Source organism: Aythya fuligula, chromosome 1 (genome assembly GCF_009819795.1).
Source record: "Aythya fuligula isolate bAytFul2 chromosome 1, bAytFul2.pri, whole genome shotgun sequence".
Taxonomy (NCBI): Eukaryota; Metazoa; Chordata; class Aves; order Anseriformes; family Anatidae; genus Aythya; species Aythya fuligula.
Genome location: NC_045559.1, coordinates 32,736,220 through 32,761,457, shown reverse-complemented (window position 1 = coordinate 32,761,457; position 25,238 = coordinate 32,736,220). Strand labels below are relative to the sequence as shown.

General features: G+C 37.9%; 1 protein-coding gene across 1 annotated transcript in view; it reads right to left on the bottom strand.

The window, feature by feature from the left end:
- ARID2 (AT-rich interaction domain 2) overlaps window positions 1–25,238 on the bottom strand; it is a 103,310-nt gene that overhangs the window by 39,141 nt on the left and 38,931 nt on the right. Inside the window, exons 5-7 of the mRNA XM_032187423.1 lie at window positions 6,369–6,502; window positions 5,336–5,554; window positions 2,524–2,591 (exon numbers count right to left, since the gene is read on the bottom strand). Of these exons, the coding sequence (XP_032043314.1) occupies window positions 2,524–2,591; window positions 5,336–5,554; window positions 6,369–6,502 (421 nt within the window). The remainder of the gene's footprint in view (window positions 1–2,523; window positions 2,592–5,335; window positions 5,555–6,368; window positions 6,503–25,238) is intronic.

The following is a 25,238-nucleotide window of genomic DNA, read 5'->3' as shown; positions in this document are numbered from 1 at the left end:
GCTTGGAAAAAAAGTTGATTCAGTAAATGTAGGCATATAGATGAAACATCAAATGTTCTGAACATCCCTCATTGACCATTTATATTTTGTCTATTGCATTTGAAAGCTATTTTCAGCTAACAAAGATTAGCAAGGGTTCAGTATTTTTTGCATAAAATTGACATACTAACACTTAAATCAATATTTAATTATCAAGAACCCAAATTTATTTTTCTTCCTTGAATCCTGAATTTAACTCTGAGAATCATTTTCAAAACAGCTTCAAGATTTCTAATACTTCCCTGCCAAAAACCCATCAACCAACCAAAACTCCAACAAATGAAAAAAAAAAAACAAAAAACACATCAACTAGTGTCTGAGGGTAATGGTTACAAACTCCAGAATTTCTATCAACTCAATTCCTATTAGCTTAGAATTTGTAGATTTAAGAAATTGCTCTTTCCTGTTATTAATCTCCACCATTTCTATGTTCATGCCATCAGTACACTATCTCTGACTATCTCTTTAGGCTCATAATTCTGCACTTCTTTTCTTCTGTTTAAAAACTCTTTTCTATTTTCATCTTTATAAAAACATCTAATCTGCTGCCACTATAGCAGAGGAACAGACTGGAATGATAACCTTAGGAAACTGAACAAACAACTGGCAGTAAAATAAAAACAAACCAAGTAGAATTTTTAAAAGATAATGTGAACAGTGAACGGAGGGAGCACAACACACTCAATAGCCATTCTATTAATATTAACGCTGTAAAACCCGATTTAAATGACAGATATAACCATGTGTACCCTGCCAGCCACGTATCTCCATTCTACGTCAGGAAGCTCCCATAATGCTTCCTCTGTTTTGATACAGTCACAGCTGCAATACAAAATAAATGACTTCCAGTAGGAGGGTCAAACAAACGCTTTAAGTAAGATGTTCTGAAAAATCTGAATTCTTGGCATTAAGAGTTATTTTTAGATGTGGTGTTAAGTTTCTGACATGCTTTCAGCGGTATTTCACTACAGAGTGGTACTATGTGTGTTGTAGGGCCCAAAAATAGAGCCTGGCAGGTATCCAAGACTCTTATTAGTAAACCTTACTGCAGCTACAGTAGTTCTGCTTCACACTTGCTTAAAAACATTTATCAGAACCATCTGTCCTTATCTATCACAATAACTTAAGTTTATATAATTAATGAACATATAATGAATTAGAATTCTGGGCAATTTTAAATGTTTATAGATCTAAACATGGTACTTGTTGCTGCTCTAGATCAGCAACAGTCTGTGACAGTTTTGGATGAAGATAAAGCAGAAGTGTTAAGTGCTTACAAAACCCCACACAATCTATAGTACTCTGGACATACTGCCCACTGGAAAAGGTAATATATTATCAAGAATTATTTTTTAAACTTACCCTCAGTACACCTGAACCATGTTTACAAGTTTATATACTAGCAAAATGAGAGTTTACCTTTTTTTTGTTGTTAACTTTACTTAGGAAATTATCTTTAGGTGATCTATATATTGACATTTCAACAATATTTATCATTTATCACTAACACTACAATTGCCCAACTTGTCCCAAAATCATGTTACATAAAAAAGAAAACAAAAGTCAAATGGAAAGAGCTCCTAAAAAAAACCATCCCTATAATAACAATCTTATTAATAATATATCCTAACTAATGTATCTTTATATACTGGCAAGACATTTCAATGTGTGAGAACATTTAGAAACTGAGCAGAAAACCGGCTATCAGTTTTTAAGGGACTCATCAGCTCGCCTTTTCACTTAATAAAAAACATAAATTAGCAACATACATTCTAATCTAGCTTCCCTCTATTTCAGCCTCATACATTTTCACCCGAAATTCTATTTATGGAAGTTGCTGTACATTAGAGCAAAAATGTGAGACCTCCTTCAGGTAACAGTACATTTTGGACTCTCATTCACCTCAAAATGCTCATCTAGAGTAAGGAGGAAGCATTTACACAAAGCGACTTCTCTTATATTTTTTTACCTCATTTCACTACTAATAGAGTACATCATGCCCTCTAGTGGGAAGATAAAAAAGCCTTGTGAATTAAAAAAAAAAAAAAAAAAAAAACACCTGAAACAAACTCACATTTCTAACTTAATGAAATTTGCCCTATGCTTCTTCTGGCATGGTCCTGACTTTCATAATCCAGCATGTTTGTGGTTGTTTTTTGTTTTTTTGTTTTTTAATTGAAAGATCACCATTCTTTTCTCCTGCTAAGGCTTTCCTTTCCATTTCACGTACTAGTTTTCTTTATAAAAAGAAATGTGGAATCTCTTTATCCATTTGCCCACACCTATCTTTTCTAAATACTTACCTTCCTGATTATCCAAACATTTTATGATAGCTGTGATTTAATGTCCTACTATATTTAAACAAAAGGAAAATGACTGAGCAATTCAAGATACCCATGCTAGTATATCTTCATTTTTCTTCTTTTTAAAGGATTTGACACCCGCCATATCCAGTTCAAAATAATTTAATATTTTTAAAATTACCTTAACAAAATCTCTATCAGTTTTCTCCTTCCATTCTTCTCCAAATACAGCAGAAAATGATCCTAAAGCTTTAAGCATAAAAAGCAGAATTCAGTAAAAAATAAATGGACATTTTAACTTTTTACTAATCCACAAACCAAATAAAAGATTCAACAACACTACAGACTATTCCAGTGCCTCCTTTTCTTTAAAAGAATCCTGCACTAAATTGTATAATCCTGCTAAAATTTCTTTAGTAATTTAATTAACTACTACTGGAATTTTCTGGTTTAAATAGAGAATTACTAGTCTATAAGGTTTGGGAACACTATAAATAAATATTATTAAATGAAAAACTATGGGAAACTTTTCCAGAGCTCTTTTCAAGGAGACAAGATGACCACTCAATTTTCAACCCCACGTCAGCAACTAGTTTCCATGTGCAAACACTGCCTTAATAGTTAAGCGAAATCCCATTAATGTTTTCCAAAAAACAGAAGAGTAGCAGTGATAGTTTGACAGCACTCAACTGAAAGTCAATATTTAAGAAGGAAGTGTAATGAATGTTCATGGATTTTTGATGGAGCCACCACCATAGCTTTTCTAATCACTGCTGCTTAAAAGCAGCAAAGATAAGATTTGGTCTATCTAAAACTAAGCTTTGTCTTGCAATAGTTCTGTAATGAACTAATGACAGGTGAAGTTACACTTAAATATTTTGGTTCACAACGTTTTACTGTTTTGAGCAAAATGCAAAAAATCTGATTTCCAAGACTACATCAGCTTTCAACTCTTACAGAACCCAAACCAAGACTTATGCAGCATTTCAAATTGTAGATACTAGACACTCCTCAGACCCCTGGGACTGTCCTAGTGCACACAATGTAATTGCCATCTCAAACTACTTGGGGCAGGTGGGGAGGGGAGGAGCTGAAAACATTTTTCTTGTTACCTAGAAACACTGCATTATAAATATTATTACTAACAATGATAACACCTTAATTATAGACAAGCCAAATCTAAAACACACATTAAATTTAAATAAAATTAATCAGCTATCATTTATTTACACCTGAAATTATCATGACAGTATTTTCATACTTAGTTTGCTAATTACAAATTTTATTTAATCACCAAACTTGACAATTTACCTTTTTATTTATAGCACAAAAGCACGTAAGTATTTCAAATTAAAAAATTAAAATCCGTGCTGCAAAAATAGGTAAGCATTCCCCTCTTCTTTTCCCAGTTTGTCTTAATTCATCTTCCTAATGCTGCTAGGACACTCTCTGGATTTATCCAGAAGATGTAATCTCTAGAGGTATCGAGTAAGATAAAAATGAAGTTTTCCCCAGAGAAAGAAAAGAGCAAGCCCATTACATGCTTGTCACTCCTCTTGTCACTATTGTCACTCAACTATTTCTCAATGTAAGAAATACAAATAGGGGCCAGCTATGAACAAGCCTGTGCTCTGAGTCCAATTTAAGAACTTGAAAAAAGGCCATCTACTTTTGCAATGTCCAAAAGATCATGAAATAACACAAATTTAACTATTTACAAATTTCTAAATCCATAAAAGGATGCCATCAAAGGAATGGTGAGTGATGGCAAACAAAAAATTTAGAAAGCAAGCATCCTTGGAATTACTACTGTGGTGGGCTATGCTTCAGTTTAGCTTCCCTTCAAATATTTTTCTTTGAAAGTTCCTGTGACTGGGGTAGATGCAGATCCTAAATGATCAATATCTAATCATAACTGAAGGGCATGGGCACAAGTCACAAACGTAAGTGAGAAGTCAGAAGACACTGATGCAATATTGAGAGGGAGGGGGGCTACAAATCATTATGTAAAAAGTTCATTAAAACAATATAAAAACAGTGTACAATATCTAGAATAGATTCTTGCCCAGAATTTTAAAACAGAAACTCTGACATACCATACTATGTTTGTGCTTACACATGCAAAGCAGATTTACACTTAACAAATACATATGATCATCTGTAGTAGCAGACAAACATATTTAGCTAAAAATGTTCATTTCAGCTATTTCTTATTGTAAAACTCAAAAAAAAAAAAAAAAAAAACCAGTACATAAAACCAGTAAATAATTCCTCTTCCTCACCATGAGATAGGAGCTATGCTTTTATGAGTTTTAGGATGGCTTAGGGTTACCTTCTTTTTTTTTTTTTTTTTTCCTTCCCCTCTTCTTGACAGAAAGACAGACAAGTAATTAATAAGGAACACCTTGGCATGGAGGCCACACTGAACAGCTCAAACAGAAGAATTTATTTCACTTAGTAAAGTATTTTGATGGAATAGACTCTTTTTAAAAGCTGAAGTGCTAACACATCAAGTATCTCTTATCCCTTGTGTTTTGTTTTCTGGATTTCACTACAGTTAAATGCGAAGTGCCAGGATAAGATCTTACTGGGTCAGTTTACAGACTGCCCTTTTTAATTTGTGATTGCCATTAGAAAAGAATTATGAAAAAACATTATGTTCCTATGAATTTAGAAGAAAGCAGTAACACACTACAAAAAAATGGAAATCCATTGCTATAAATCTGAGCAACTTGAGCAATTTAACTGTACCACTACAAAACTAATTCTTAATTTTCATTAAAATGTTAAATAACACTGCTTTAAATCACCTGAGAAGTTATTTGTAATGTTCCAAGTTTGATATAAACAATAATTGTGGAAGAGGTAAAAATGAAAACTAGATACTGGTATGTTACAGTGCAATAAATTACAAACATTTTGGTTATTAAGAATTGTAAAAGATGCAACAAACAGGTATTGACTCTGTTGCAAAAATGTTGTCACATACTTACTGTCATCAAACACCCCAGCATTAGCAAGCAGTAATGTGATGATTTTAGGGTCCTTTTCAAGCTGCATGACATGCTTGCTTTCATTTGAAAGAAGAGTACATACATTAATTGCAAAATCCACTTCATTTGGGAGTCCAGATAACAGTGAAAGCACCAATTTATTATAGTCATTTGGTGAATTAAAGTCCATAGACAGCCCATAGCTTTGACGAAGGTAATCTAAATAAGAAAAAAATAATTAAAACAATGTTTTCACAGCTAAACTAATTAATATTCAAACTATATATTGTGCAATGTTATTATGAATGGTTATTCTTAAATTAGTTTATTAATAAGGTATTGCTTTTACAGTATTCAATTTATTTTTCCATTTGTCTTTGGCCAAAATGTTGAACACATTCTACCTAGCTGTGTACCTTTCTAGTTAGATATTAATTCCTTCAACATCTCCAGAATGCAAAACTGCAATATGTTCTTCCAAAGAAAAGCTTTGAAAATGCAAAGTTTAATTAAAGCAGGATATCACTTGGAGTCACTTTCTACACAACAAATTATACATCCCTTCCACAGAGTCCGCGAGATTCCGATGTGTTTATTGGTTCTTTTCAAGATTGATACTTTGGTCTGTAAATTACAATGGGGTTGATTCTGGCTTCTTATGCATAAGCTTTGTTCCTCAGATTTTAAAGCTTAATTAATCATATGCTCAACTCAGATATTTGGCTTTGCAGAGAAATGATTGATATGATGGAAACAAAATCTATAAATTTTCAAGGTACCTTGCTTCAAGCACAGTAACTTTTGAGCCCTGCTAATTAGAAAGAAACATTTGGAAAGAAGTGCACTAGCTTATGGATACTCATATTGATTTTATTTTGGCTCACAATGGAAAGGCTTCTGAAGTATTAAATTCACAATTTGAGTGACCTATAGACTTGATGGTTTTAATATTATTGTGAACTTATTTATACACTGTGGCTTGTTCCAATATATGTATGGAAAAAAATCAAAACTTTTTTCCTCAAAAATTTACCTGACACACTGTGTTGCTGGTAGTTATAGGAAGATGGAATTGCACCAATGGGAAGTTGTGGCTTTGGATTGCCTGGTTGTACCTCATCATCCTCCTCCCCAAAATGATGGACTTTTTCATACTTTTCTAGATAACTGGAATAAAAAAATAATAATAAATAAAAAAATAGCACAGGTTTTAACATACATAGTATAACTACATCCTTCATATCCCTCGAAAGATGAACTGCCGAAGGAAACAAATCGTACTAACACAAAGATTTACTGGAACAGTAGTCAAAGTGGCATAAAACATAAAACGTGAGTCAAACTGACAATAGGACATATAGAAAATGTAGATATGTGGAATTATGGATTTATATATCCATTTTCTTCACATTTTTCAACAGCAATTCCTAGCTAAATCACAACCCATTGAGCTCTCTTGTGACTAAGCCCATTTTTTTCAAATATTTTGTGTTAGCTTCCCCAGATAAGTCTGCAACTGAAAGCATTGTAAAAGTTACTCTGTACAGTTTACCAATATACTTATTGAGGTCAAGTCCAGAAAAACACTTCCTTCCTTCCTCCTGACCTAGAGAAAAACAATATATCAAATCCTAGCTATTACACAAGAGTAAGAGAGTTTAGATACACTGAAGGCAGTAATTCAAGGTCAGAAATTCTGAGCCACAGCTGCAACTAATGACTATTGGAAATCCCTTTAAACCTTTTCAGAAAAAAAAAAAAAAAAAAAAAAAAAAAAAGGTTGATATACTGTACACAGTGGCAGATTATCCCAGTGTTCTGGGAGCACAGAAGCTATATGTACACATCAAAGTCAAATAGTTAATCACCTTGGTAAATTGATAAATGTAATAAATTAATCAATGTAGGTGTGTTTTTTTTCATTACAAACTATGACTTTCAGAACTTAGTACATGCCAACATAGAAAGAAAGGCAACTTAAAGGGCCCGGGGTAGCCTTAAATCTACACAGACGTATTAGATGCAACACCCCTCCTGAAAGCATTTCAAGATCATGAAGTTGCATACAAACTTTCACCCTGTGGAAAAACTGACAACATCCAGTCAATTAAATCATATTCAAAACACTACATAATCAGGAAATAATTCACGACATTTATCTTCCCATTTGTATATGCCAGAAATATTTAGTATCTTAGGAGAAAAAAAGCTTTTGATGTAATTTTTGTATTACATACTGACCAGCATCTCTTCCCTTTTCTGATCATTCTGAACCCAGAACGTATTTCAACAACTGTGAACTGAAAAAATGCCTGTGGCTTAGGTATTCTGACAGGCTAAATCCCCACGTGTATACATCAGTTGTTTGTATTTTAAAATAAACTTAACAGTGGCTTCTAAAATCAGGAGAGATAACACAGTTGTGCAGCATCCTGAACTATGTGCACATCTAAAACCTCTTAAGATCACAATATTTTCAATTTACTGTGGTTCAAAATGAAACTTGGGAACAATTAAAATACTTCCAGTTGAATGCTGGTCACTGCAGAAGCCTAGTGTTTGGTCTCCTATCAGCATTTGTGTGGAGGCTCTTCCAAACAGCCCAGTAAATCTCCGAGTGTCATCATCACTGACTGATGGAGTTTGTATTGCAATTGAGGGACTAATATTGAACAAAGAGGACTGTAGGCTGGTTTTCCACTGATTTATTGAACTGATAGGGGTCAAATGAACACTAGAGCTGATGTAGGGGCACTAGCAGGTGTACGTGGCTGGAGATGGCAAGAAGACACTGTGCATGTGCCATTTCAACAATGGTAGAAGCTAGACTGCTTTCGCTTGTCTAATATGACTTTGGAAGTGCTGTGGCTGGATCTAATTTCCTCAAACATTGGCCTGGGTCAAAGCTTGAGCTTTGTATAAAACACTTTCATTACTGAATGTCAGATTTCGTAAGAATAAGTAAAAATCCCTACACAAACACATACAGTACTCAAAATACAGGGAATCTACCACCATTCTAAAACACAAATACTGAACCTTATACTTTTATTAAATCCATGTCCCAGAAGAGCTAACCACCATGAATATCCTAGACGTGCTCCTCTGCTAATACCTACTTTATTAAAATGTGCTAAAACAGTTCTGTTTCAGGCACAGGCACTTTGAAACCTTAAAAATCAAGTCCCCTTCTTCCCTCTGAAAGCAAATGATTACATTGCTTCCCACTCTATTTGACTAAGAAATCTGGGGGGCTAGAAAAATCCTAGGGGTGAATATAAATTAGAAGACCTTTGCAAACTAAACTGATCTTTTTTTCTTCTTTTTTTTTTTTTTTTTCTGGTGTTGACAACTCTTACAAAGTTATCACAAATGTCTTGCTCAATAAATATTTCATAGGAAAACTGGATTGGAATCAACATAAAGTGATGACCTAACATTTTCCCTATGCCAAAGCATGTACCAGCTTCACCCCCTTATATTCTCAGCTCCTCTAGTTGTCATTTGATTTACTGAAGTTCCACCCCTTCGAAGAGCTCTCCCTCTTTGCTATCTCACCCCAAACTAATCTTCTAACCTGCTGAGAAAAATAAAGTCCCAAAGGCTAAAATGTTGTGTTTTTTGTCTTCCCTATCTCAAACAGAAAGACTTCCCCTACACCTACCCCATACATTTATCCCTTTTAAAGCACTGCTAGTTTACAGGGGGGACATTTTGCTGTTTCTGAATCCATGGAGTTTAACAACCCTATTACTGAATTTCAGCTACAATAACCAGACCATAATAGACTGACTTAGAATGATTCCTTAATGCTACATAAGTACAGACTGTTCACAGACAAACGTACAGACCTCAATCCTCCAAACCCTCCGTTGGTTTACTGCAGAGAGAAAGAATGACCCGGAATTTTAGTGAAGAGAAGCAGCTTTGTAAATTAGCTTATAAATGAGCTTTACTAGTCTTAAATTCTAATCTTACCAGTCTGGCACACAGCGACCGTACAAGCAGCAGAACAGTTATCATAAAGACAGGTCTTGCTTTAAAGACATAAGAAATTTAAGTATAATAAATGGAGCTTTTTTATTACTGAAAAACGGATGTGCAAAAGCTCATAAATTATCATCAGGTAGTTACAAAAAGCTAATCTCATGTTTCAAAACAACTGAGACCTGTATCTATAGACCTGACATGCATACTCTGATCTCAGATGTTTTTTTTGGTTTTTGCTTTTTAAGAGATTCAGAATGCTTCCTTAATTTAGCAAAGTCACAGGTAGTTCATATCAACAACACAGGTCTCAATCTTTCAATCTTCTCCTCTTTTAATTTCAACACCAACTGACTGACCAGGCTCTGAAAGAGAAAAGATGCAGCTAATACATACAAAAAGGACTAAAGCAACTAACTAAATGAAGGACAAGAAGGAAACTACTAATGAAACAAGCAATGTATACAGGATGTAAAAGTTTCAATGGCATCTGGGACAAAAACTAAGTAGCACGTTGAAGCCTTGGTGATCATGGGGCAATGACAGAAACCAGGTTCTGTGCTCACACCAAAAGGCGCTCCGTACTGTTAGCATGACATCCTAAATGGACACTAGCCCAGCACACACATGATCCAAACGATTCAAGAAGCTGAAACACAATGGCCATTTACAGCCCCTACCTCCTCCTTTCAGCTCAAATAACGCCTCTGTTCTGAGAGGCCTAACTTTTTTTATTAAACGCCTGGTAGATAGCTAGAACTACTGGATGAAAGGACAAGTACGTGAAAATGCACAGGCAGCCAAGATGAGAAGGCTGGCCATTTTTAAAGGACAAGTCATTTGAATGCTTTCTGTAAACTTGGTTCCTTTAAGGACCTTTTGAGTTGTAAATAAAAAGATAATACTTTTTGGAAAAAATCAGATTCACCTATTAGACATTCTGTTGCTGCAACAGAACTTCAATAAGCCATTTGGTTTCATTCAGGTCCAAGAGAAAATAAATTCTCAGAAGATGGCCAATATTTTTATACATTAAAATACTTCCTTAAATAACAACCATAGATTTTCATTCAATCAAGTTTGCTTCAGGCTTGTTTTCAAATGTTTGGAAAAAATACTAATAAAAGGAAGTCACTACATGCACCTAGTAGCATGCAGGATTTACTATTGGCGTGGTCATGAAGGGGCTTAGAGTGTGCCACCAGCTCTCAAGCTATGGCTTCTGGTGCCTTTTGCTTCTTGCAAAATTGGAGAATATGAATAAAAAAGCATCTAGATTTTTTTTTTTTGCTCGGAGACCACAAGAATCTAAATTCAGAGTCTGCTACATACTTCCTTGGGTATTTCAACTCCCTATTATTACTCCCTGCCAGTAAATTTGCCAGATAACACGTGGCAAAACAGTAAAGATGGCATCAACCATTACAGACCAACGATGAATTTATTAGCTTTGCATCCAGCTAAAGGAAAAGCAGGTACTATTCCCAGCAGAGATCTCCTCCTGGCCTTTCCTCATTAACTTGTGGTGCCAGTCGAAGCCTGCAACCATCTTTACCAAACGATCCATTCTCGTCCTCTGCCATGGATCTTTGCTTCCTACTTGAAAATCTGATCCATTTATGAATCTCACTGGCAGGCAGTATTCTGATCAGAGAGGAGGCTGCTTCTCAGCGGGGCCGGAGGGCTCACGCTCAGTTCTCCTGGCGCTAGCACACACGGTGAAGGCTGGTGCCATGCTCCGGATGGAAACTTCTGCTTAGGCCTTAACGAGTCTGCTGCTGCAGCCGCCTGAAGTAACGTCTAACTCGTTTACTCATCCCATGGAGGTTCCTTGGCAGAGCCCCCACCTCGAGAGTTAAGCAAACTACTTCCTGGAAATGCCTGAGCCCACAGCAGGCTTCAAGGCTCCGCTCAACCTTTTAACAATCGCCGCGCAGCTGCCTCACGCGGCTCTGCTCGATTCCATCCGTCCCTGCCCGCCTGGGCCATCAGCGATCTCTTCAGGGCTTTCTCCCCTGACTCCAAGGGTACTGTGAATTCCAGTTCAAGCTACATCCAATTATTGTCAGAACTGATGCTCGCAGCTGAATCCTTCAAAATAATGCTCGTGTGTTTTCCATCTTCACATTGTTGCCTCAGTAACTCAGCCACCGAGCACACACGGCGGCACCCGGTGAAACATCCCACCTGTAGCAGCACTCAGTGGCACTCTTTGATGTCTGCACTATTAGGACTACCTAATTAGACTGGCTGACAAATCAAGATGAATAGGATGCCGGATGAATAGGAAACACCATCAGCTGTGTGTTTTTAACACCTGGCCTGGTGGCAGAGCACTGCCCTCTGGCCTGGGCCGGCCCGTTGCCTGCTCTGCGCCCACACAGCTCCAGCCAACTGCTCACCTCGCTCCAGGGACCCCACAGCTCCAGTCTCCACCCTGGCACCCCCCATTCACACCTCAGCAAACTGTGAGTAAATTCAAAAGGCCCCATTCAGATGAAATAGTCTCAGGCTTTCTAGCAGATCCACATGCAGACAAATTGCAGCGCATGCAATCTTTAAGTGTGTTAACGTTTTGTAATGCAGGTTATGCAAGATTACATGACAGATGGTCCACTTTGTGGTTTGCTTGAAATTTGGTTAAGAAATCCTATCAAGAAGCCCTTGCAGAAAGAGAAAACTGTATACATGCCTTCTTTATAAACTTTGGGATCTGCTACAGCAAATCCTTTATCTGTTATTACAGAAAGAGGGGAGGAATTCCTCAGCAATTTTGAAAGTTTCACTTTATTAGACATTACAAGAAGACAGTATGCAATGTTTTGAAGTTCAAAAAAAAAAAATCGCTCAAGTCACTGAAAATATGTTCTTAATATCCATGAGAACACCAAGAGGAAAGAAATGAAAATATTACATTATTACGTTATGCTTTAGTATTAATAATGCCCTGATTTAGAAGGAAAATAATGAAAGACATATGCCAGCCAACTGAAGTGTGCGTGCTGGAGTGCAAATGCAACAGACTGGGGCAGCTGTGGCAGGGAGGGAACAAAACAGAAGTGAAAAGCAGCCTCTGAAGCAACCACACAACCAGGAACTCCAACAGACTGTGGACAAATGCCCTACAGAACTGAGAGCTGGAGAAGATGACAGATATTTTGACTTTCTCAAGTTATGAGGAACTAACTCTGTGTTGTTAAAGAAGGGGGAGGAGAAGGAAGGAAGTACTAAAAGAGAAGGCAAGAGCTTCATTCACCAGGAGCACACGTTAGCCAAAATAGCAGCAGAAGGTAAAAATCAGGCCTCCTGCTACTTCTACATTCCTTTAACTTTCCTCTACCTCTGCGCAAACCCTGACACCCCTGTGGTCTGACCTGGCAGAAGGACTGCATGGGCAAGTCTCTGCACAGCAACAGCAACGGCCTGGTGGACAAAGTTTTCACAGTTAGGCAACTGCATTCTGGTCTGCTGCGCTGTAACCAACAGCAAAATGTCTCAACACTTGCTTTTTTGAAATGAAGATCCCTCACTTCCAGGTTTGCTTTCATTTATTTTTAAATTTAAATTAAACTGAGTCAGCTTGTGAGCCACAGCTGCAGTCCCCAGCCCTCTTCCAGGACTAACCCTTCTACTGCATTCCCCCTGCCTGCCAAAAGCAGCTCTCCACCAGCACCACCTCTCACCGCTCCAGCGGCTGTTTCATCACACCCGATAGGCTCCACATCCAGCAATATCTGAGCTGTGCCATTATTAGTAGCATTAATTCTCCAGACTACATCTGGGAATTAACTTTCCAACAACGATGTACTCATCTTACTAATTTTGTCGTCGTTCTGCTGCCACCTAGGCTGACAGCTCATCAAGCCTGTCAAGTGTGACAGGAGCCTGAGTTTAGCTCTTCAAGCAACGTATCAGAATCTTCAAGATTTATTTTATTTTTTTTCTATATCCGTAACATGCTTGCAAATTCTAGAACCTCCCCAGATTTTCTCTGTTTTGAAAAACAATCAGTCTGCAGTACTACTGAGATTTCCTGACAGTGCCTGCCTCTGAACAGCAAAGACGTGCTCATACAAATTGCACCACCTGGAAGGAACCAGGACATTAAAACTAAACACCGTGTGACTGCACAGAGCAGGTCACAATAACAACGTCACCCTCACCAGTCATCCCATTTCAGGCACCCACAGACCGGCACTTGTACACAGCACAGCCCAAGATCCCAAATGCCAGCACGTTATGAAAGTCTCCACAAGTTGTCTGAATTGCTGTAGTCAGGGCAGAGCTGGTAGCTGGGTGAGGGTGTGCCTGCAGCCCAGAGATACACCGCGCTACACTAATACCAACACCTGCAACTCACTACAGCTTAGTACCCAGCACCTCTTCTCTGCATGCAGTGTAAAAACTTGTGTTCAGTGAATACTATTTAGGGCACTACGTCAATTGTCAAAGTAAACACAAATAAATAAATAAAAAATAACAAAGGAAACACAAAAATAAAAGTGACCTATTTACACGACTCCTTTCCCAATCACATTCTAATATGGGACAGCATTTTGTAACTGCAACTTGCAGATTTATCCGACAGGTGTACTTAAAGAGGAAATATTCTTATATAAATATGCACATAAAAGAATATTTATGCACATATATTATGTACACGAGATATATTACTCAAAAAGAATCAGAACAGCAATAATCATTCCTACACAACACAGTAACTTACAGGAAGTTTGAAAGCTGGTGGCTTCCATCAAAAAGAGCGGCTCATATTTTGATGGATGTTCATCTTCCATAAGAAACCAGTTATTTTAAAACTAAAGTTAAAAATCTTATACATATTTTGAATTGCTTACAAGATCAAAAAATAGCAAAAGCCCATGTAACTAACGTACTACGGACTTTGACCACCACATAGAAACACCCAAGTGTTCCAGAAGTATTTCTGGAGACAAGCAACTATGGCCATAACCACTTCTAAAAGCAGACTCTTATAAAAGCATAAACTCTTCTAAAGCAGACTGTGTACAAACTCATGTAACTTTCAGTACTGTGAATGTAAGTAGTTGTAATGTTGACTGGAGGACCTACTGACTTTATACATCTATACAAGTAACACACATTTAATTAACTAAGTGAAGAAAATTATATGATGCATAAACAAGGTCTAAATCTATTTGCCAACTGCTACTCATGTCTATCATTTAGCTATTATGAAATTCAAATGACAGGAAAATATTTTTGCTTTTTTTCCCCCAGTGCAGAAGGAGGAAAAGAAACGATGCGTCTAACAGCAATCCAACTCTTGCTCATGACATTCTGTCAGTGCCTTGTCTGAAGAGTTGTTCTTACTGAAGAGGAAGTTTCTACGGTAATTCAGTCTGAACTTTTTCACAAAATTTAGGATGCAAACTATCCACAATTAGGGAAGAGATTTCCCTGTTGTCTTTAGCTCATAGTTTCATTACCAAGTGCATTGTTTCGTTATGTAAATAGAGAGCCAGTATTTGCACAACAAAGCTAGGAACCCATTCTCTTGTGCACTTTTCATTAAATGTTAAAAAAAAAAAGTCTTGCTATGTTTTCTTCCCTACTATGTCAGAAGGAAATGTCTTAATTTTCAGCTTGCTAGCCATTGCAGAAAAGTTATTTACACAGAAATAATGCCCTAGAAAGAGTTTATCCTATGAAAAATTTCCAGTAGAGTTTCTCTCAAACCATTATAAATAACACTGGTATCTACAATATTACAGGAGGTAATCATTCCTCATGTTGTCTTAGCTATCCAGAATAAATTTCTCTGTAAAGGTGTAATCTAGCAAAACATCACCCTACATGAATGTACTCATGTCACATACTTACAATTATGCACTTACTCAAAGCACTTCGCCAAATTGGAACGTTTAGCTTCCTTACTTCTTTTCAACTGCAGAGACTTTCCTTGCACATGTTTCTAATACTTAGGAGTATTACACGCTTTTCAGACAAATACTTACTTAATGACTTAAAACACTGAAGTTACCATTTTTCATACTTGCGTATTCTGTTATCCAATGCAAACTGTTCTGTGATTATAACCATGCCAACATAAATGTTGCTTATGTACATTATTCAAATGCTCTGTTTCTAAAACAAGGCTTCCAAGTCCACACATAGCCAAAGGAGTATCTTCAGTACTGGAAAACCGACCTTCCTCCCTGTTCCTTTTTCTCCTCTCCTTTTCCTCTCTACACTCCTTGTTATATTCTGGCACTGCCTTGACAAGAGGGGCAGATGAGCCTTCAGTAGGAAGCCAAGTCATTGAAGGATACTGCTCACGGGAACAGTTAATTGTAGATTTAAGTCTCATGGAAACAGCAGTCTACAAAAAAAAGCTTTCTAGATTCTCCAGCCACCAGAATAAATATTTCCACACTACTTCTTCCAGCCTGTTCAGCAGATGCTAAATAGAACAAAAATAGAATTTACTGGTTTCAAATGCTTACAGGTTTGTGTGTGGGGGTTAATTTAATGAATCAATAAGTGTCTACAAAACACATTGCTATACCACTTTTTCTGTAACTTTGTTGTTAGATTCTGCACATATTCAGCAATTGTAAGAGTTGTGCTTTTCTGCCTTCATCTTATGATTTCCTGCAATTAAACCCATTTACAATTTCTCACACTTAGACCACATAATCAAAGCAAACGTACTAGCTTACATGTCCATATTTATGTGGTTAATCAAACAAAAATATGGAAATTAATTAAATTCTTGAATGTTATTCCAGATGGATCAAATATTCATCAAAAGAAGTAAGAACAGAATAAAAAATCTGATTAAGATCCTGCTGGGATACTGCACAATAGGAAGATAAATACTTTATTTCCACGTGAAGAGAAAAAAGCTGTCTGGGGAGCCTGTTCCTTCGTTTACCTCAAGATCTTACCAGAAAATAGTTCATAAGAAAGAATGCAATCTGGCCTGCATAAAAACATTCAACTTGAAAATATCTGTATGTTTTAAACACAAACACATCCAGACAAACTAAAACAACAATGACTATTTTAAAGATCTTTTGATCAAGAAGCAGCAATATGCTGCTACAGGGCTTGTTAAATATCCCAGCGTATTCTGAGAACGTAGCATGTACAAATTTAGAGATGATGATAAAGAGGTAGCATATTGATTTAGCTGTCTAAACATGTAAAGGCTACACATCTATACTAGTAAAATAAACAGTGCTGGGAGCATTCCCATGCATGGAAATGAAGTGCTGTACTATTAAATCGTTAGAGAAGGGCCTGATACAAATTTTCCAAGCCAATTAGCTTCCTCTCAAACAATTTAAAGGCACTGTTCAAGAGCACTGCTCAGGGACCTTTCCTGGAGGTAAACTCGGACATAGCACCCCTGCTTTAGGGCTAAGAGCACGGACATGAGCTGTTTTGTGTCAGCTAGCCTCTCCCACGCTTAATTCACTAATAAGTAGCGTTTGTAAGGATAAAACACTGAATGCTACACAGCCAGCCTCTGACTTCATACAAATTCTGATATGGATTGGGGAAACCTGAAAGACAGATGAAGTGTTACTCCTTAGCAGAAGATTTTAAAATTGCCCATGACATAATGATCATGAAGAATTTATAAGTGTTTTTGGTTTGGCTTGTATAACTGCAAAGACATTAGAGGATACACAAAGATAAAAGGGGAAGAACAAAAGGGTAGAATGAATACAGATAAAGCCCAGAGATCAGGTTTCTTCTTGGGAAATATCTGTCTCAGGCATTAAAGATAATCACTGCGAATCGTTTTAAAGGTAGAAGGAAACAACATTTTGAATATTTAAACAACAAAACAAAATCCTACTTTTGTCTAACAAGTTACTCAATGAGAATGCTCTTGTGAAACATGTAGTGAAAACACTCAAACTGTAACCTTATTTAAAATCGAGCAGACAGATACTAAGAACGTATTGAGTACATTGCCATCTTTTACAGGAAGGCTAGAAATACAGTATTAATAGTATTCAAATATGAAGTATTAGAAATTGTTTAGAGGATACTGAGTCCCTGCTGGTGGTCTGGGGTTTAGAGGAGATAAGGCCTGATCCTCCACTGTGGATTGACCAGGCTTTTCAAATCCTGAGTAAATCCAGCAAGGCTTATTGTATTCCTATTATTTTGAATGGAAATAATCTGTGGGAAGAGGAGAGCTCTGCAATTAATATATTGCATACCTTTTTAAGAGGTTGAGAATAAGTACTTAGATAAACTGAGACTGAAAAAAGTTCATTATGGAAAGGAAAAAATCACGCTATTATAGATCTCTACTAAGCAATAAATAAGAAAGAAAACATTTTTCTAGTTAATAACCTAAATGTTACATTTTTTTTCCCCAGAGCCTTCTTGCTGCACTGTACATTAATTGTGACTCGCACTACATGCTACAGGCACTCTGATAACAAAATCGTGTATGCTGTTAGGGCACCTAAATGAATAACTTAAGTTATTCTCACTAAACAAGACTTGAAGAATCCTCTCTGGCTACAACTTATTTAAGACACACAAGGTGTAGTCCTCCTGTCTCAGTGATGTAATAGTTTAATCAGAATGGAAGAAAAAACAAAAAAAAGAACATCTATTCCTGAACATTCAATTATAACAAAATTACATTAATTATAACTGAAGGTACCAGCCTAAATCTAGCCCTTCCTCGATCCCAGGCAGTTTCAGCAGAAGTGACGGTCTCCTCACTGTTGACAGACTGAAGGCAGACAACCTTTCTCAACGTCTTGGACTTCTCAGGTGTTCAGTATTGCTGGCCTTGAGATTTTCAAACTATTAGTCTGAGGAGGGGGCTAGTGTCCAGAAAAATGCTCTCTGGAACATGCATCCATGCCTAGCTGTCAGGAAAACGTGCCTTTGACACTGCTCTCACTTCCACAGTCCCAGAAGGAACAACTCTTGCTTGGGTTCGTGCTTTATCTGTGTGCAGACAGAGGTACATGACCAAAATGCCATGGACTGAAGCACTGCCAAGGCACACGTGACATATACCTACTGCCCCATCACCGTACACCTCCACCTTTGTCACAAAGACAATGCAATGATAAAATGAGGACCTATAACAGATAAGAGACGCCCTGCTGAAATTAACTCAAAGCCTCATGACGTGCTGGTAAGCAGGGGAAGCACTGCAAGTAGTTTTTTCTTTACTTGGAAGTTACATACACAGAACCGGATCATGTGGCGTGCAGCTTAAAGGCACTTCTGCTTTCTTGATGGCGCTGACTTTGTGCAGAGCAACGCCTGAACAACGCTGTGCATCATCTCTAATCAGCAAGGAATTATTGCTATTATTATTCCTCTATTATTCCACCATATACTGACTGAATTTGTTATTTCTGATTTCTTCACCCTTCCGCCCAATAATGTCCAGTATCTGACAAGGCAATGTTGTTCCTTAGAAAACCTAGCTGAAGTTTCTCAGCGGTGTAGCTACACAGCAAACAGACAACTGACATTAGTTTCCAGCTAAGACCAGCATATGGTGCCTTTTTTTTCCTTTGAATACTCAGTATAATGAGAGCAAACCACCATCACCCAAAGCTCCGGACAAGCTTGACAATTCTTTAGGCCAGCGAAACTTTCTACCACGAGACAGAGCTCAGCTGTAGAAACGAGCAGACTTTCTCAGAGATAAATCTCAAACAAGAAAGGAGGAATCTATCTGCAGCATTTTCTGCTCACATGTAGCATCATGCTTTCCAACAGCTGGGGAAAAAAAAAAAAAAGTAAATCCTTAAGTAGCATAACAAGCATTAATCCAGCAATAATACCCAACCCTCTGGAAAGATCACAACAGAAGAAATGAACCACAGACAAGACTTCATTTTAAAAACAACCTAAAGGTGATCAGACAGTACTGTGATGATGGCACTACTACTAGAAATTAACCTGAATAAAAATGCAAAAATGGAAGCCCTTTGGGATTCTTTTGAAGAAATCTTACTTAAATATCTTCTAAGGATTCAGCCTTCTCTATTCTTTTTCATATGAGAAACTTAAAACCTGTCCAGCAACAAAAGAAATTACGGAGAAAAAAAGTGCTTTTCTTCCTGGCTCCTTTTTCCCCTTCTAAGAATCTCTTGAGCACTGGGTTCTCCCTTCTATTAAGTAGCAACCAACCCCCCTTAATCAATGCCATTTTTCATTTCCTTTTCTCTCTTTCACAGAGCTTCTGTAGGTACAGCCTACAGCAGTAGATATTTCAGGCAGCTGCAGTGTGACATTGCCACTATCACTGTCATTTTCACAACCGTATGAACACCTACAGTGAAACCAGCTCGGGCCTTGCTCATTTCCATTGCCAAAAAAAATCTGGAAAGTTACGAGTGAAAAAACTTTTCAGTGCTGCTTGTTTGAGGACTCAGGAACACAATATTTGATGAAAATCCAATTCTGAAGAAACAGATTTAGTTTCCCAGCTGTTCTGAGGGTTAATAATAATGTTTGAGAGTATAAGAACAGAAAGGTTGGAAGTGTAATGCACAGTAATTGAGATGAAATCAGTACAGTTATTTTAGTTTTTCCATTTAAACAAAAATTGTCTCAAGATAACTAAGATCTGACACAGTATTTATTATGGTCCATTTTTGCAGTGATTTATTACAATTCTCTGCTTTTAATTTAATTATGCAAGGGAAAAAAAGCACGATTTATATTTTAAATTTCTGATGTATCTAAAATATCCAACATGCTGAGGGACATTCTGGAATCTTACAAATTAAGAAATGTCACAAGGTAAGAACTCAAGTGTTTTCAACATCTTTTGACCACAACATTTCTCATGGAAGAGGAACTGAACACATTACTTGCCCAGCAGCAATGGCTTTCCTGCTCTCTGACATCTTCTGCCAGTCCCGGAGAGGTAAACCTCAAGTCCCTAAGAAGTAAACCTACATCACCGTAGTAGCTCTCAGATAACAACAGCTTCTCCGCTTTCTATTTATAATAATTCATGATAAAATAGTACAATCACTATTCCAATACATGAGTGGTCTTTGCCTGTTTCCAAGCACGCAATCATCTTTCTGAAGGAAATTGATAGTGGAAAGGGAATCGGCACAAGATAAAAATGACTAAGTTCTAAACCAGCACATTTTTGAAAGTTGGGCTACTTATCTCTTTGGTAATACATGAGATGCACTTGACGATGAAATGTTCCTTAATGAACCACTTCATAATATTTTTCATTATTTTAAAAGCACGAATAAAACACAATAGAACACTCCTTGTAACCGAAACAGAATCAAAGAGATGCAGCCCCCCACACCAGTTACATAACAGTGCACCAGCACCAACACAGTTCATCTCCCCAGCCATCTGGTGGTGGCACGCCTCTTTCATTATGCTAGGTCAATCACTGTCTTCACTTCAGAGTTGGCAAAGTTCTTGCAACCACGACTAGCCTCCTGTCAGAAGGCTCACGTTACAATTTTTGTATTTTACGTTGTACTACGGCGGTATTAGATGTCATGTTTTGATGGTCTCCACAGCAGTAACCATGCCACTACATTTCTCCTATTAACAAGAAAAATACCAGTAATTTTATCCTATCACACAACACAAGTAAGGAGTATTGTTTAGGAAATAGGATACAAAGAAACCAATTCACTATATCTTTACAAAAAAATAATTTAATCTAAAGCTCTGTTACAAGTTATTTATCTCTTCATTAAAGGTTAAACTTCCTAGTGCTTATTCGAAATATACAGGTAATAATAGAATGCATCAACAAAAGGCATCAAGAAGTTTAAGAAATTGGCCATTCTTAATGGATTAATTATATCGAGAATTTGAAAAAAAACAGTTTCTGAGCTCATTAGTATCCTTAAGTCAAAGTACTACCCAATGCTTTAAGAGCACCAATATCCACCTTTAACATAATTGGAACGCTAACATTTTCATTTCTCACATGCCTTTTTCACACTTTCTCTCTAACTATTTTGCTTATACCTTTCCTTGCAGTTGGCCCAATGTATATTTCTTTATTTAAAACATGCGTGGACTGGGAATTTAAAAAGAAGATGAATACTTGCGTTGCCCCTTTATAATTTTGCAAAAAGAAAAAATGAAAACCAGGAGGAGAATAAAGAATGAGCCAAGCCTCAGACGGGCAGTCAGAGCTTCAAAGCTACGTGAGGACCCAAACAAGCAGATGTGTGCCAAGACAACTTTCACAAGCCCATAAACACTTAGGCACATGCTTCCTCCTGATTTCGGTGTCAGTCCATCACCCAACCCACCGGATCTACTTCGGTGTTACTGGAGGATGTTACCTAGTGACTCTGTATCATCAAATCACTTTGAAAACAGGGCCTCTGACAGCAAGGAGCAATTCATAACTCAATAACTGCACTTAAAACTTTCCTTACTTAGCATATTGTTTTTTGAGCCAAAACACGTGTAGACAAAACTGCTGTTTTAATATACCCAGTACATTTAGGGCACTTTTAGTTAATAAGAAGTCCAGAAATTCCAACTCTCATCCAAATGCTGAAAAACTGAATAAATGTTGATCGATTTTCTAATAAATTAGAAATGCCCTTCAGTATTTTCTAACATAAAACATTAAGACTCTTTTAAAAAGGAGGAGGAGGAGGAGGAAGTAACTCAGGTAGCTGTGCTGCTACACTGTAGGAGTGGAAAAGGCAACAGCACACTTGGTGACGGGATCAGTGCAGCAACACCTGGAGCAATTGCAGAAGCCACCACCCTCTACTGGAAATTAGCACACCCACATCTCTGCCAAGTAAATCCAATTCTGCTTCGGGCAACATTAGTCAGGTCAGCTCAACCACTTCTTTAAACTATTTAAACTAACTTGGCTGATTTTGCCCGGAGTGGAGCAGGAAATGCTCACGACCAACTGCTCGTCCGACCCTGCCACGTTTCTGAACGCCAAGAGAAGCAGGCAGCAAGCAGCTGAGAGCAGGCCTGAATCGGTTTGTGTTGCTAGCTACTGCTCCGTGAAGCTCTCCAACACCAACAGCGCAAATCAGCTGGCTGGCAGCTCCCTGTAGCCAGGAAGGTATTCACAGAAGGTTGCCCAGGCTAGCAGGATGTTGGCTTAGCGGTCAGTTTTCTTGACTAGGCTGAAATGCATGTCCTACACAAGCTGTGTTGAATTAACCGTGACCAGTATGAATGCAGCCTAGAGACAGAAATCCAGTGCTGGCACCCTTGGGCAGGCTTCCCTCTGCCTTCACCAACAAAGAAAAATGCAAGGGAGGTTTTTGTTTGTTTGTTGTAAAGGGACTGACGGCTCTAATTCCTGCCCCAAACGGTCTGCACATTTATCCCAGGTAGCTGCCTTTGGGAAAGGACACAAAGTGTTTGTTATTAAATATTTTTAAAAGTTTCAAGCTCCTGAGAGCAGGAGAACACCAGATGGATCAAAGCAAACATATGTGAGGAAAGGCAAGCAACTACATTTCTCGGCAGCTTCAAGTTTCTACAGCACATGGATGACTTAAAACCAACATTCTGTGGCCATGACAGGGAAGGGATTGTTTTTAAAAAGAAAATAAAATGCCTTTTGAACAGTATGCATCAGGCTACAGTTTATCAGAACTATCTCAGGTAAGTATTTTGTCATGCTATAGAAAGACACAAAGTATTTGAAAAGAGGAAAAAAATTATTTAAAAAGTGTAAAAAAAAAAAAAAAAAAAAAAAGAGAGAAGTATTGTGGAAGGAGGTAAAATGAAGACTGGGAGAGCTTTGTGTTCTCCTCCTCTTAAAACACACTAGGCTTGTAACAAAAGGGAAAGAATAACAAGAAAAAATATACATATATAAAACAAACCACATCCAACATAAGGATAAAGTGTGTGGCAGCCACAGAGCAGAGGGCAGGGAAGGCCCAAGCAGGCAGGACGCTGGCAGCATGCAGAAGAGCAGGGAAGGAGGCACTGCAGGCTGTCACCCCTACCGTGGGGTTTGCTGTAGCACACGTACAGCGGCTGATCCCACCAGAAAGCCCAACGAGAACTTCTTGCAAGGTGCAGGTTCATAGGGTATGAAGGAGAGAGTACAGTGAAATACGAGAGGGAGGATTATAACAGAGGATGGAAAGCAGGCTGGAAAAAAAGAACCGATTGTTTCCCTCCCAGACACTTAAAAATACTGCGATAATGGTGTAGTGAAATTGCCAGGGGGAGGTGAGCACCCCCTTCCTAGCTTCCCTCCCCAGCCCTATCAATGACTGCCCTCTGCATGTGAAGAACTAGTTCCATTCCACTAAAACACAGTGCTGGAAGGGAAAAGGAAAAATCAAGAACAGACTGGCAGGCATACTAAAACAATAGCCAAGACGTAGGAAACATCAGTATGAAAGCCCTGCTTTGCCATGGGCTGGCTGACTTTGTGTAAGTTACTCAGCTTTTAGGTGACATCTGTAGGAACTGGCAGTGATATAAAGCACTCTGTGACACATATAAGGCCGAGGTATTGCTTACCTGGACATAAACCTACGTGGCAAAAAAAGTCTGATCTAATACCAGTCTGAATCTTGCCAGGTTCAGATAACCTCAAGCCAGACTACTGACAACACTTGAAGTCAACAATGATTTCAGGGAGATTTATCACAGCTCGCACCCTTCTAGACTACCACCTTCAGTAACAACAAAGTTTCAAAAGAAACTTTTCAGCACGATTAAGCAGTGGCTAAGCCTTCCCAGCATTTCTGCCCAGCCCCACAACCCCCAGCACAGCCTTCTGCTATGTGGCATCCTAAGAATGTGCAGGCTACGCTGGGAACCTGATCTAGGTAAGACGGTTCTGAGTTATTTTAAGCTGTTACAAGGGAGCAGCAACACATCCACCGGGATATTCTCTCTACACTCCCTCTTGCCCAGAAAAGGTGGGAGGCCCAATGGATTTCTGGAAATCTTCCTTCAGTCTATTGATGATTTCAAGCTTGTATTACTCTTGAGTTATATCTTTAAACTTCTGGTTACTTTAGTAAAGTATAAACACGATGCACATATATTGTTTAAGTCCAGATTTACACTTGGTGACTGAAATTAGGAAGCTGTTGGAGTTAATTTAAGTAATTTTATAATGCAACGACTACAAAAACTGTTAGCTGAGCAGCAATCACATCATCTGCAATCACACTGCTGCTGTTGATAGCAGATAGCTCTAATGGTCCGAGGCAGTACATAAGAAGCCTAAAATATTGGTTGTTTTATTTTTAGCTATGCACACATCAGAATGATGTAATATTACAAAATGCTGATATCCATTAAAAAAAAAAAAAAAAGTGAACATTACAAAGGCAGGTTTCGTTTGCTATTTTACAAACATATCAATGACCTGGCCTTAATTTTGTGAGAAAAAAAAATGTTAAAAAGGTACACAAAAACAAATATAATTTTCACTTCCAATGCAGCAAGACGCAAAATACAGTATGCTACTGTAATGTGCAGTAAAATGCAATTACAAGAGAGGTTCCAATTTGTTTGACCTCACACTGGGCCATGATCAAAAAAAAGCCTGTGACTAATAGCCTGTGGCTAATCTAGTAACAGGGGACTATGGCGATCTAATTAGCTTTTTCAAGAACAAAATGAGAAACAACTTACATTTGGTAAAAAGTTTTAATTACAAGCATGCCAAGGAATGCAACCCCTGTCACGAAGGTAACGTGGTGAATGTTGGAGTGGAGACATCATTTCAGGAGCCTCCACTTTTCTCCGAAGTGCCGAACTTCTTGTTACTACCAGATCTGTATCCCTAGAGATCAGTGGGAAAGAGGAACACATATCTGGACCATACCTGCAGCTTTCCTGTCTTAGAAATGACTACTTTAAGACCTGCCTATCCCCCAGCCAGACTGGCTGGCCCTTTCTTAATTAGGGTTTTAAAGCG